This window comes from Ranitomeya imitator, chromosome 2, assembly GCF_032444005.1.
Source record: "Ranitomeya imitator isolate aRanImi1 chromosome 2, aRanImi1.pri, whole genome shotgun sequence".
NCBI classification, from domain to species: Eukaryota; Metazoa; Chordata; class Amphibia; order Anura; family Dendrobatidae; genus Ranitomeya; species Ranitomeya imitator.
The window spans coordinates 24,238,709-24,250,357 of record NC_091283.1 but is presented as its reverse complement, the minus strand read 5'-3'; the positions used below and the strand labels follow the sequence as shown (position 1 = coordinate 24,250,357).

Genomic DNA, 11,649 nt, shown 5'->3' with positions numbered 1-11,649 from the left:
GTCATGGTCTGTGTGTAATGTGCAGTCAGCGAGGGGGTAAGAGAGGGCGACGGTGCGATGCCGAAAGTGAGATATTTATCGCTGCATGTACCACGTGGCATAAGCATCCATACCCTGGTATACAGTCCCCTCTACATGTCACCCTGGTATACAGCCCCCTCTACATGTGTCACCCTGGTATACAGCCCCCTCTACATGTGTCACCCTGGTATACAGCCCCCTCTACATGTGTCACCCTGGTATACAGCCCCCTCTACATGTGTCACCCTGGTATACAGCCCCCTCTACAGGTGTCACCCTGGTATACAGCCCCCTCTACAGGTGTCACCCTGGTATACAGCCCAATCTACATGTCACCCTGGTATACAGCCCCGTCTACAGGTGTCACCCTGGTATACAGCCCCCTCTACAGGTGTCACTCTGGTATACAGCCCCCTCTACATGTGTCACCCTGGTATACAGCCCCCTCTACAGGTGTCACTCTGGTATACAGCCCCTTCTACAGGTGTCACTCTGGTATACAGCCCCCTCTACAGGTGTCACCCTGGTATACAGCCGCCTCCTCTACAGGTGTCACCCTGGTATACAGCCCCCTCTACATGTGTCACCCTGGTATGCAGCCCCCTCTACAGGTGTCACTCTGGTATACAGCCCCTTCTACAGGTGTCACTCTGGTATACAGCCCCCTCTACAGGTGTCACCCTGGTATACAGCCGCCTCCTCTACAGGTGTCACCCTGGTATACAGCCCCCTCTACAGGTGTCACTCTGGTATACAGCCCCGTCTACAGGTGTCACTCTGGTATACAGCCCTCTCTACAAGTGTCACCCTGGTATACAGCTGCGTCTACAGGTGTAACACTGGTAAACAGCCCACTCTACAGGTGTCACCCTGGTATACAGTCACGTCTATAGGTGTCACACTGGTATAGAGCACCATCAACAGGTGTCACCCTGATATAGAGCCATTCAGTCCAACAGAAATATTCCACCGGGAATTCTGTAAACGCCTTCTCCAGGTCCATCGGAGCACCACCAACAATGCCTGCCGGGCTGAGCTGGGCAGATTCCCACTGCACCTAGCAGTCCTGAAGAGGGCGCTGTCATTCCAGGCTCACCTAGAGTAGCAACCCTAGCTCCTGTCACCATAAAGCCATGCTACATATAGGTGGTCCCCACAAACCAGGACCCCCGGAACAGCTCACCCAAACCAAACCTGACCGAACTGTCAACCAAAACAATCTTACAAAAGCCACAATCAGGAAGATGGTAGAGGAGGGACAGGAGAAGTACGTCAGTGTCTGGAGGAACGAGATCATCAGCTCACAGAAACTGATCATGTACCAGAGTCTACAGAGAGACTACAGACTGGCTCCATATCTGGAGACACTCCCGGACCCCAGAGACCGCCAGATCCTGAGCCGGTATAGACTCAGTGCCCACTGTCTGGCCATCGAGGTCGGCCGGCACAGACATGGCTACAAGCCCAGAGAAGACAGACTGTGCCTACACTGTGACCTGGAGGATGAGACCCACTTCCTGCTACACTGCACCAAATACTCAGCAGTGAGTGACACTCACTTCAGGAGACTCTCCGATCTCTTCCCGGATTTCAGCTCCATGAAGGAGGAAGAGAAAACATATATCCTGCTGGGGGAAGAAGAGAGCGCAGTGGAGATAGCAGCGCGGTATGTGAGTGCGAGCCATAGACTGCGAGAAAGACAGCCATGATATGCCATGAACTTCCTTAGCCCCCACCCTGTACCCCATCCATCGTTCCCACAGTCCCCACCCATTATCCCCACAGCCCCTATTCCCTACTGAACACGTGGTTTGGCAAAACTAATGTTTGTTTGGTCCTGCCAATAAAGCTTCTTTGATTTTGAGCCCCTCTACATGTGTGACACTGGTATACAGCCCCCTCTACAGGTGTCACCCTCGTATACAGCCCCCTCTACAGGTGTCACCCTCGTATACAGCCCCCTGTACAGGTGTCACCCTGGTATACAGCCCCCTCTACAGGTGAAACCCTGGTATACAGCCCCCTCTACAGGTGTCACCCTGGTATACAGCCCCCTCTACAGGTGTCACCCTGGTATACAGCCCCCTCTACAGGTGTCACCCTGGTATACAGCCCCCTCTACAGGTGTCACACTGGTATACAGCCCCCCTACAGGTGTCACCCTGGTATAGAGCCTCCTCTACAGGTGTCACCCTGGTATACAGCCCCCTCTATAGGTGTCACCCTGGTATAGAGCCCCCTCTACTGGTGTCACACTGGTAGAGCCTCTTGTACAGGAGTCACACTGGTATACAGCCCCCTCTACAGGTGTCACCCTCGTGTAGAGCCCCTTCTACAGATATCACCCTGGTGTAGAGCCCCCTCTACAGGTGTCACCCTGGTAAAGAGCCCCCTCTACAGGTATAACCCTCATGTAGAGCCCCCTCTACAGGTGTCACCCTGGTAAAGAGCCCCCTCTACAGGTATCACACTGGTATAGAGCCCCTTCTACAGATGTCACCCTCATCTAGAGCCCCTTCTACAGGTGTCACCCTGGTATAGAGCCCCCTCTACGGGTATCACACTGGTACAGAGCCCCCTCCACGGGTATCACACTGGTATAGAGCCCCCTCTACAGGTGTCACCGTGGTAAAGAGCCCCTCTACGTGTGTCACCGTGGTAAAGAGCCCCCTCTACAGGTGTCACACTGGGACTGCGCACATTCAAGGTGTACACTCCTTGAATCACTCATACATCTCTCTGTGCTCACATTCACTTCACCATCACATATAGAAGAATCAGAGGGGAAATTCTCCTTTATTGCCTTCTGCTGTTATCGGGGGGCACATAGTAAATGGGGGGGACCTGGTGTTTTACAATATATACAATGAAACCATCAGGATGTGATGCCGCACCTCGAGGGGCCGTGCCGTGGCCGGTGATTCCCCCTCTCTCTCCCCATTTCTAATGCCATCCTATGAAGACGTCTCTTCCAACCTCTAATGATCTCAGTGGGGTCTCCTGGGCCCGCCCGGTGGTGCGGGGACCTGTAGGGCTCTGTCTCTGCTGCGCAATTTACTTCTGTGCTGGAATCAAGTCATCAATGGATCCTCCCTTCTCCAGCTTCTTCTCCATCTCAACCATCAGCTTCACACCATCCACCACCATCTGGACCTGGTCCACCTCAGAGAAGCCCAGTCTGTCAGCATTGGAAATGTCAAAGGTGCCTCCGACGGCGGCAGTGTCGACTCCACCTGTGAAGAGAGAAGATGGAGGTGAGAGCCGTGGACGGGACACTCAGTCCAAGATGCGAGCAGCTACAGAGTCCGCTCTGCTTCATTAGTAGCCAGCTGGAGTTATGAATACTGACTGACGTACTACGGGCGTTATTCACCCTGTGTATGAACCAGTATGGGGCACCATCGTTCCTGTGTACAAACCAGTATGGGGCCCATCCTCCCTGTGTATGAGCCAGTATGGGGCCCCGTCTTCCCTTTATATGAACCTGTATATGAACCTGTATCGGACCCCATCTTCTCTGTATATGAACCTGTATGTGGCCCCATCTTCCCTTTATATGAACCTGTATGGGGCCCCATCTTCCCTGCATATGAACCTGTATGAGGGCCCATCTCCCCGTATATGAACCTGTATGTGGCCCCATCTTCCCTTTATATGAACCTGTATGGGGCCCCATCTTCCATGTGTATGAACCTGTATGAGGGCCCATCTTCCCTGTCTATGAACCTGTATGAGGGCCCATCTCCCCGTATATGAACCAGTATGTGGCCCCATCTTCCCTTTATATGAACCTGTATGGGGCCCCATCTTCCCTTTATATGAAGCTGTATGAGTGCCCATCTTCCCTGTATAGGAACCTGTATGAGGGCCCATCTCCCCGTATATGAACCAGTATGTGGCCCCATCTTCCCTTTATATGAACCTGTATGGGGCCCCATCTCCCCGTATATGAACCTGTATGGGGCCCCATCTCCCCGCATATGAACCTGTATGTGGCCCCATCTTCCCTTTATATGAACCTGTATGGGGCCCCATCTTCCCTTTATATGAACCTGTATGGGGCCCCATCTTCCATGTGTATGAACCTGTATGAGGGCCCATCTTCCCTGTCTATGAACCTGTATGAGGGCCCATCTCCCCGTATATGAACCAGTATGTGGCCCCATCTTCCCTTTATATGAACCTGTATGGGGCCCCATCTCCCCGTATATGAACCTGTATGGGGCCCCATCTTCCCTGTATATGAACCTGTATGTGGCCCCATCTTCCCTTTATATGAACCTGTATGGGGCCCCATCTTCCATGTGTATGAACCTGTATGAGGGCCCATCTTCCCTGTCTATGAACCTGTATGAGGGCCCATCTTCCCAGTAAATGAACCTGTATGAGAGCCCATCTTTCCGGTATATGAACCTGTATGGGGCCTAATCTTCCTTGTATATGAACCTGTATGTGGCCCCATCTTCCTTGTATATGAACCTGTATGGGGCCCCTTGTTCCCTGTGTATGAGCTAGTATCGGGCCCCATCTTCCCTGTATATGAATCTGTATGGGACCCCATCTTCCTTGTATATGAACCTGTATGGGGCCTAATCTCTATATATGAACCTGTATGGGACCCCATCTTCCTTGTATATGAACCTGTATGGGGCCCCTTGTTCCCTGTGTATGAGCTAGTATCGGGCCCCATCTTCCCTGTATATGAATCTGTATGGGACCCCATCTTCCTTGTATATGAACCTGTATGGGGCCTAATCTTCTCTATATATGAACCTGTATGGGACCCCATCTTCCTTGTATATGAACCTGTATGGGGCCCCTTGTTCCCTGTGTATGAGCCAGTATCGGGCCCCATCTTCCCTGTATATGAATCTGTATGGGTCCCATCTTCCCTGTATGGGACCCCATCTTCCTTGTATATGAACCTGTAGGGGGCCCCTTGTTCCCTTTGTATGAGCTAGTATCGGGCCCCATCTTCCCTGTATATGAATCTGTATGGTTCCCATCTTCCCTGTATGAGGGCTCATCTTCCCTGTATATGAACCAGTATGTGGCCCCATCCTCCTCTTATATGAACCAGTACGGGGCCCCATGATCCTCTTATATGAACCACTATAGGGCCTGATCATCCTCTTACATATACCTATCCCGAGGATGACTGGACAGTAGTTGAAAAACCACACTCACCAGTGCCTCTCTTTTGTAGACGGAGTCTGGTCAAGATCTCCTCGAATTTGGCGTGCTTGCTGAGGTTGGGGAGTTTGACGTGAACACCCCCCCTGAGACCTGTGCCCAGGTTGGATGGGCAGGTCAGGATGTAACCAAGATGCTCGCTCCAGCTGAAGGGATGTCCAGCGGCCTTGAAGATCTCTTCAATCTGTGACGGATAACCAGAGGTGAGACCAGAAGCCATAGATCATGTGTTTGTAAAGGAGAATGGAAGTTTTCGTCTTACCTTTTGGAGACCAACACAGAAGCGTTGGAAGACCTCCTTCATGTTACCACCCTTCTGCATGGAAATAACTCTCAGATGGTCCTCTTCATTCACCCAGACCAAGAAAGTCTTGTTATCATTGTGCCTGGAAGAGATGAGGATACAATGAGCCTTTGTGGCCAGAAGTCCTCCCTGATCTGATGGGGCAACTATAGAACGGCCACTGAAGGAACACAGGTGTCCAGACAAGGTAGGCAACACATGCCGGTACTATCTATGTTTCTAGAAGCCTTCACATATGGGGCAGAATGACAACGAGCAGCCACCAAACAAATCCTGTCCCCAAGCAACTATTTAATGACCTGGATTGTCTCCCAGACGAGCTGTGCAGTCACGTACCAGATACCGCGGGCATCGGGCCAGTCACGAGCCATGCCAGCAGCCAGAAGCAAGGGAGACACAGGCTTGTCAAACAGGAAGTGGTCGTCGATGAGCTGCTGCTGCTCGGCGTCTGACATGTCCTTCAGGGGATAGTATTTGCCCTTGAATTCTCCTGTCAGGCTGTTGAGAGCTGCGAAGAGAGATGGACATCATTTCGGTGGCCACAGGCTAGCTGTGAGCACACACTGCGACCCACCATCCCCTGATCACTTACCCTGGATGGACAGCTTCTCAATGGCGCGGCGCTCACCACGGCTGCAGTGGGGGGGCAGGGTGTATCCCTTGATGCTGCGACCAGTCCTCACACGGCTGCTCAGGACGTAGTTTGGGTCCAGATCATCACCTCCCTGAAAAGACAAGCAGCCGGTTCAGTTTGTGGCCTCTTCTCGCTCCCTCTCCAGCTTCTCCATCAACTGGACTTGACAAAATTGGGGATTTTATGGCGCATAAAATCCTAAAAGGCGATCAGTCCTGTGCTGCCGCATTATAGGATTATAACGCCCAGAGCTGGACACATTATACCGTACAGCCACCGCTGCTTCTTACCTTCAGGTTGCTGAAGTTGAGGTCAGTCTTGTGCTTGTCTGTGGGCTTGTAGCCGTTGTGACGATCCTCAATGACTGGGTCCAACAGATCCTTGAACACTTCGTAGGATTCTTCATCTCCAGCAACGCAGCCGACAGTCATAATAAAAGGGTGTCCTGAAGCGGGAAGAGGAAGAAGTCAGATGTGTGAGCTCCCGGGACCTGGTGGAATCCTATTCTACTACTGCTACATTGGAGGCTCATCCTGGGTGAATCCTGAAAGAAGATTTCACCTCTATTCTGTGACATTATCTACATGCTGTAACAGGACACTACATCTTCTACATCTGACCGATACAACCTTTATTGTTATCTAGTCTTATCCTCCTGTCACTACCAAAGGTGCAAGCTTCTGTTCCATGACAGCAGCTCTGGATGTGACTGCAGTATAAGACCTGGTGGAACTCAAGAAGAGTAGAAGTGATTTCTAAAAAGACTTAAGTAATGCAACAAACTAGAAGACCCGTCTTCTTCCAGATTTATTATGTTTAACACATTTTTTAATGCTTTCATGTCTACAACATAGGAGGTGACTTAAAGGGATTCTTGTATGGGATATGCTGGGTGCACCCTGAGCATTGCCGAAAAGCTCATTTCACAGATCCACTCTCGGATTTTGCATGCCCTCCACCTTCACTGGTGATTGACAGCGTGGCCGTGCCTGGAGCTCAGGGTCAAGCCAAGTCAGCAAGCTGTCAATCACCAGTGAGGGTGGCGGGTCAGGCAGGCAAAATCAGTGAGCAGAACGTAGCCCAACCAAGAGGTGGCATATGGAAATAAAAAGTCTCCCATCTTATCTAGCAAGCTGAACAACATCTATCATTCTCCGAGCACCTCTGGGATAAATTTGGCCCATGGTCTCTAAGTGGTAGACAGTGATAAATCTGTCCCTCACGGAGCAGGTTCTGGGAGCCCTGGTCGGCTCTTGGTCTCAGGGTTGAGGACCCTCCTTACTGCTCATGGCCCTGCACGGTGTGGGATGCCTATACAGCAGAACAGTACAACTCACCAGGGTTGTCCACACCGGTCTGGATGACATCGTCAAGGGTGAAGCCGCTGGGTGTCTGCTTGTCTCTGAGCTTCTTGTAGATGTCAAGAGTCAGGGCTTTGGCCATGTGGTTGTTGTGTTTGGTGAGGTCGGGAAATTCCTCCTCCACTGAATAGTTCAGCTTGAAGTTGTTGTGGGTGTTTCCGAAAGGCATGGTGAGAGTTCGGGCTGGACCTGCGGAAAGGAAGGGTTAGTGCAGGTCGGTGAATGGAAGGGCGCGGGAGAGGCTGGATAGAGATCCACAAAGTTCCATTAGTAAAACGACCTGATGCATTTTGGGCACCCGGCGCCCTTCCCCTGGCAGCTGCACATGAATACGTGAGACCCTTCACTCTTTGTAGTAGTCGGAGGGTCATGTTATGTAACAGTTGTGGTGTAGAGTGTCACCCAGTGCGTGAGTTCTCCCACAAGTGCCACGGTATCCGTGCAGTGACAGCACATTCTCAGTATATATAGATAGACCTCTCAGCCGGCTGACAGGTGGTGGCAGCTGGTGACAGGAGATGGGCAGGAGAGGCTGGTTCCGGGTGGGGGGTGCAAGGGGGTCTCAAATTGTGGTAAACAGCAAGAGGTTTGGGGTGGGGTTCTGGTAACTCCCCCAACTATTCAATTCTCCCATAAGAGGCAGCAGGAACATTGAGATGGAGAAATCTCAAGTCATACGCAGAACATGCTCTGCAGTGGAAGTGACATGTTCTGCAGTGGCGGTGGAGGGCTCTGCAGTGGAAGCGACATGTTCTGTAGTGGAAGTGACATGTTCTGCAGTGGAAGAGACAAGTTCTGTAGTGGAAGTGACATGTTCTGCAGTGGAAGAGACAAGTTCTGCAGTGGAAGTGACATGTTCTGCAGTGGAAGTGACATGTTCTGCAGTGGCGGTGGAGGGCTCTGCAGTGGAAGTGACATGTTCTGCAGTGGAAGAGACAAGTTCTGCAGTGGAAGTGACATGTTCTGCAGTGGAAGTGACATGTTCTGCAGTGGAAGAGACAAGTTCTGTAGTGGAAGTGACATGTTCTGCAGTGGAAGAGACAAGTTCTGCAGTGGAAGTGACATGTTCTGCAGTGGAAGTGACATGTTCTGCAGTGGAAGCGACATGTTCTGCAGTGGAAGCGACATGTTCTGCAGTGGAAGTGACATGTTCTGCAGTGGAAGCGACATGTTCTGCAGTGGAAGTGACATGTTCTGCAGTGGAAGTGACATGTTCTGCAGTGGAAGTGACATGTTCTGCAGTGGAAGTGACATGTTCTGCAGTGGAAGTGACATGTTCTGCAGTGGAAGGGACATGTTCTGCAGTGGAAGTGACATGTTCTGCAGTGGAAGTGACATGTTCTGCAGTGGGAGAGACAAGTTCTGCAGTGGAAGTGACATGTTCTGCAGTGGAAGAGACATATTGTGCAGTGGTGGTGGAGTGCTCTGCAGTGGGGGTGAAATGCTCTGCAATATTATGCTTTTTTCAGGATCTTGGAATAGAAAATGTTCTGCAGGTCAGGGTTAGGTGTAATGTAGTAGATGATATAGAGGTAAATGTGGATCTTTATGTTGAAGCGAGGTCTAATGGCGGGTCCGCTCCGCAGCCAGTGTCGGGGTTAGTGACAGTTATTATTGGGGTTGGCAGAGCAGTTAGTGTTGGTGCATTTTTGGGGTTGGTGCAGCAGTTAGTGATTCGGACAGGGGTCGGTAGTGGAGGGTATTAGCTGTGCAGTCAGTGCTGGGGTTGGGGCATGGGTTGGTGGTCGGCAGTTCAGGGTGCCGGTGTTAGCTGTGCAGTCAGTGCTGGGGTTGGGGCATGGGTTGGTGGTCGGCAGTGGATGGTGCCGGTGTTAGCTTTGCAGTCAGTGCTGGGGTTGGGGCATGGGTTGGTGGTCGGCAGTTCGGGGTGCCGGTGTTAGCTTTTCAGTCAGTGCTGGGGTTGGGGCATGGGTTGGTGGTCTGCAGTGCATGGTGCCGGTGTTAGCTGTGCAGTCAGTGCTGGGATTGGGGCATGGGTTGGTGGTCAGAAGTGCAGAGTGCCGGTGTTAGCTTTGCAGTCAGTGCTGGGGTTGGGGCATGGGTTACTGGTCGGCAGTTCAGAGTGCCGGTGTTAGCTTTTCAATCAGTGCTGGGGTTGGGGCATGGGTGGTGGTCGGCAGTTCAGGGTACCGGTGTTAGTTTTGTAGTCAGTGCTGGGGTTGGGGCATGGGTTGGTGGTCGGCAGTGCAGAGTGCCAGTGTTAGCTTTGCAGTCAGTGCTGTGGTTGGGGCATGGGTTCGTGGTCGGCAGTTCAGGGTGCCGGTGTTAACTTTGCAGTCAGTGCAGGGGTTGGGGCATGGGTTCGTGGTCGGCAGTTCAGGGTGCCGGTGTTAGCTTTGCAGTCAGTGCAGGGGTTGGGGCATGGGTTGGTGGTCTGCAGTGCAGGGTGCCGGTGTTAGCTTTGCAGTCAGTGCTGGGGTTGGGGCATGGGTTGGTGGTCGGCAGAGCAGAGTGCCAGTGTTAGCTTTGCAGTCAGTGCTGTGGTTGGGGCATGGGTTGGTGGTCTGCAGTGCAGGGTGCCGGTGTTAGCTGTGCAGTCAGTGCTGGGGTTGGGGCATGGGTTGGTGGTCTGCAGTGCAGGGTGCCGGTGTTAGCTTTGCAGTCAGTGCTGGGGTTGGGGCATGGGTTGGTGGTCGGCAGTGCAGAGTGCCAGTGTTAGCTTTGCAGTCAGTGCTGTGGTTGGGGCATGGGTTGGTGGTCTGCAGTGCAGGGTGCCGGTGTTAGCTGTGCAGTCAGTGCTGGGGTTGGGGCATGGGTTGGTGGTCGGCAGTGCAGAGTGCCGGTGTTAGCTTTGCAGTCAGGGTTGGGGCATGGGTTCGTGGTCGGCAGTTCAGGGTGCCGGTGTTAGCTTTGCAGTCAGTGCTGGGGTTGGGGCATGGGTTGCTGGTCTGCAGTGCAGGGTGTCGGTGTTAACTTTGCAGTCAGTGCTGGGGTTATTATCGGTGCAGGGATTCATGCATAATTTGATCTACAATAGGTGACGGTGTCAGGTTTGGGGTTGGTGTCAGTGCAGGGTTACCTCTGCTACCTGTTGGTGCAGGTTGGGGTTAATGTTGGAGCAAGGCTCGCTCTGCAGTCAGTGTTTCTCTGTTGGACAGAAGAGCACAGTTTGCAGTATTCGGGGGCTGCACCCCCTCGATGTCCATCTTACTTTATAAATCTGCAGGTTCCCGTTAATTTTGTAATAAAAGTAGTTATAAAGTTCTGCAGCTTTCTGTGTCCTCTCCGGCCACAAAGCATTAAGTAGTGGATGTCCCTGGCAAGAAAGGGGTTAAGAAGCATTACCTGCTGTAGAGACGGAGCAAACTTCAGGGTGACCCATCAGTCTGTCCCCAAATCCCCCAATATATAATGGTCAGAGCCGTCCTATTGGCCACAGCGGAGAGGTGTGAAGCGCGTCACCGTGATGTCATCAGGGCGGCCACGATCTGATTGGCTGCTGCTCTGCCTGTGAAGATGCCTTTATCTGGAGGAGAAGAGCTCAGTTTACAGGGAGTTATTATTAGAGGGGACAGTGGGGGGGAGCTCCCCTGCAGGGTGATATCTCCACAGAGGATGCCCACTCTGTCACCTTGCAGGGGTACATGAGAGCGGGGAGGGGGTTGGGGGGGGTACAGGGGGCTCATGTGCTGACACCTTCTGGGTGACATGTTAGAGGGGGGCTGATAACTGCGAGCAGAAAATATCCATGCAATTAACATTGGCAGTATTAATGACCCAAAGAGCTGACAATCTACATGAGGCCTGCGCACACCGATAACAATAGTGCAGGCAGCTTCAACTAAAACCTCTGGAAGTGAGGCCCTAAACACATACTCCCTGCAGGGCCACATAGTACCAGGGTCTAAGGGACTGACCGCAACCTCTCTGGGGACAGAGAACCTCCTCGTTAGCATTGTGGCCCCGTCACACTCCATCCTGCTGTATACCGGTAGCTAATGTGGTACCTACCATAGAGCAGGCCTAGTGACTGCAGAGGGCCCGAGCCACATACTCCTGTCATGTCTCTCTGTATACAGGGAGCTCCCCCTAATGGTGGCTGCAGACAGGATCTTATCATGTCTCTCTGTATACAGGGAGCTCCCCCTAATGGTGGCTGCAGACAGGATCTTATC

At 52.3% G+C, this 11,649-nt stretch overlaps 1 protein-coding gene across 1 annotated transcript; it reads right to left on the bottom strand.

Moving 5' to 3' along the window:
- Nucleotides 1-2,798: 2,798 nt before the first annotated feature.
- Nucleotides 2,799-10,972, bottom strand: CKM (creatine kinase, M-type). Its single transcript, XM_069746179.1, has 8 exons — nt 10,820-10,972; nt 7,490-7,702; nt 6,443-6,597; nt 6,111-6,243; nt 5,855-6,026; nt 5,477-5,600; nt 5,209-5,398; nt 2,799-3,254 (listed from the first exon to the last, which is right to left on the bottom strand). The coding sequence occupies exons 1-8, from the start codon at nt 10,854-10,856 to the stop codon at nt 3,076-3,078; spliced, it is 1,203 nt and encodes a 400-aa protein (XP_069602280.1). The 5' UTR covers nt 10,857-10,972; the 3' UTR covers nt 2,799-3,075.
- Between the last annotated feature and the right edge of the window lie 677 nt (nt 10,973-11,649).

Excerpts from the sequence above, each read along its gene's own strand:
- CKM (XM_069746179.1), bottom strand. The coding sequence starts at position 10,856 with ATGGGTCACCCTGAAGTTTGCTCCGTCTCTACAGCAG. Across the intron at positions 5,601-5,854 it reads CCCGATGCCCGCGGTATCTG|GCACAATGATAACAAGACTT; the intron begins GTACGTGACTGC and ends CATCTCTTCCAG. Across the intron at positions 3,255-5,208 it reads TCTACAAAAGAGAGGCACTG|GTGGAGTCGACACTGCCGCC; the intron begins GTGAGTGTGGTT and ends CTCTCTTCACAG.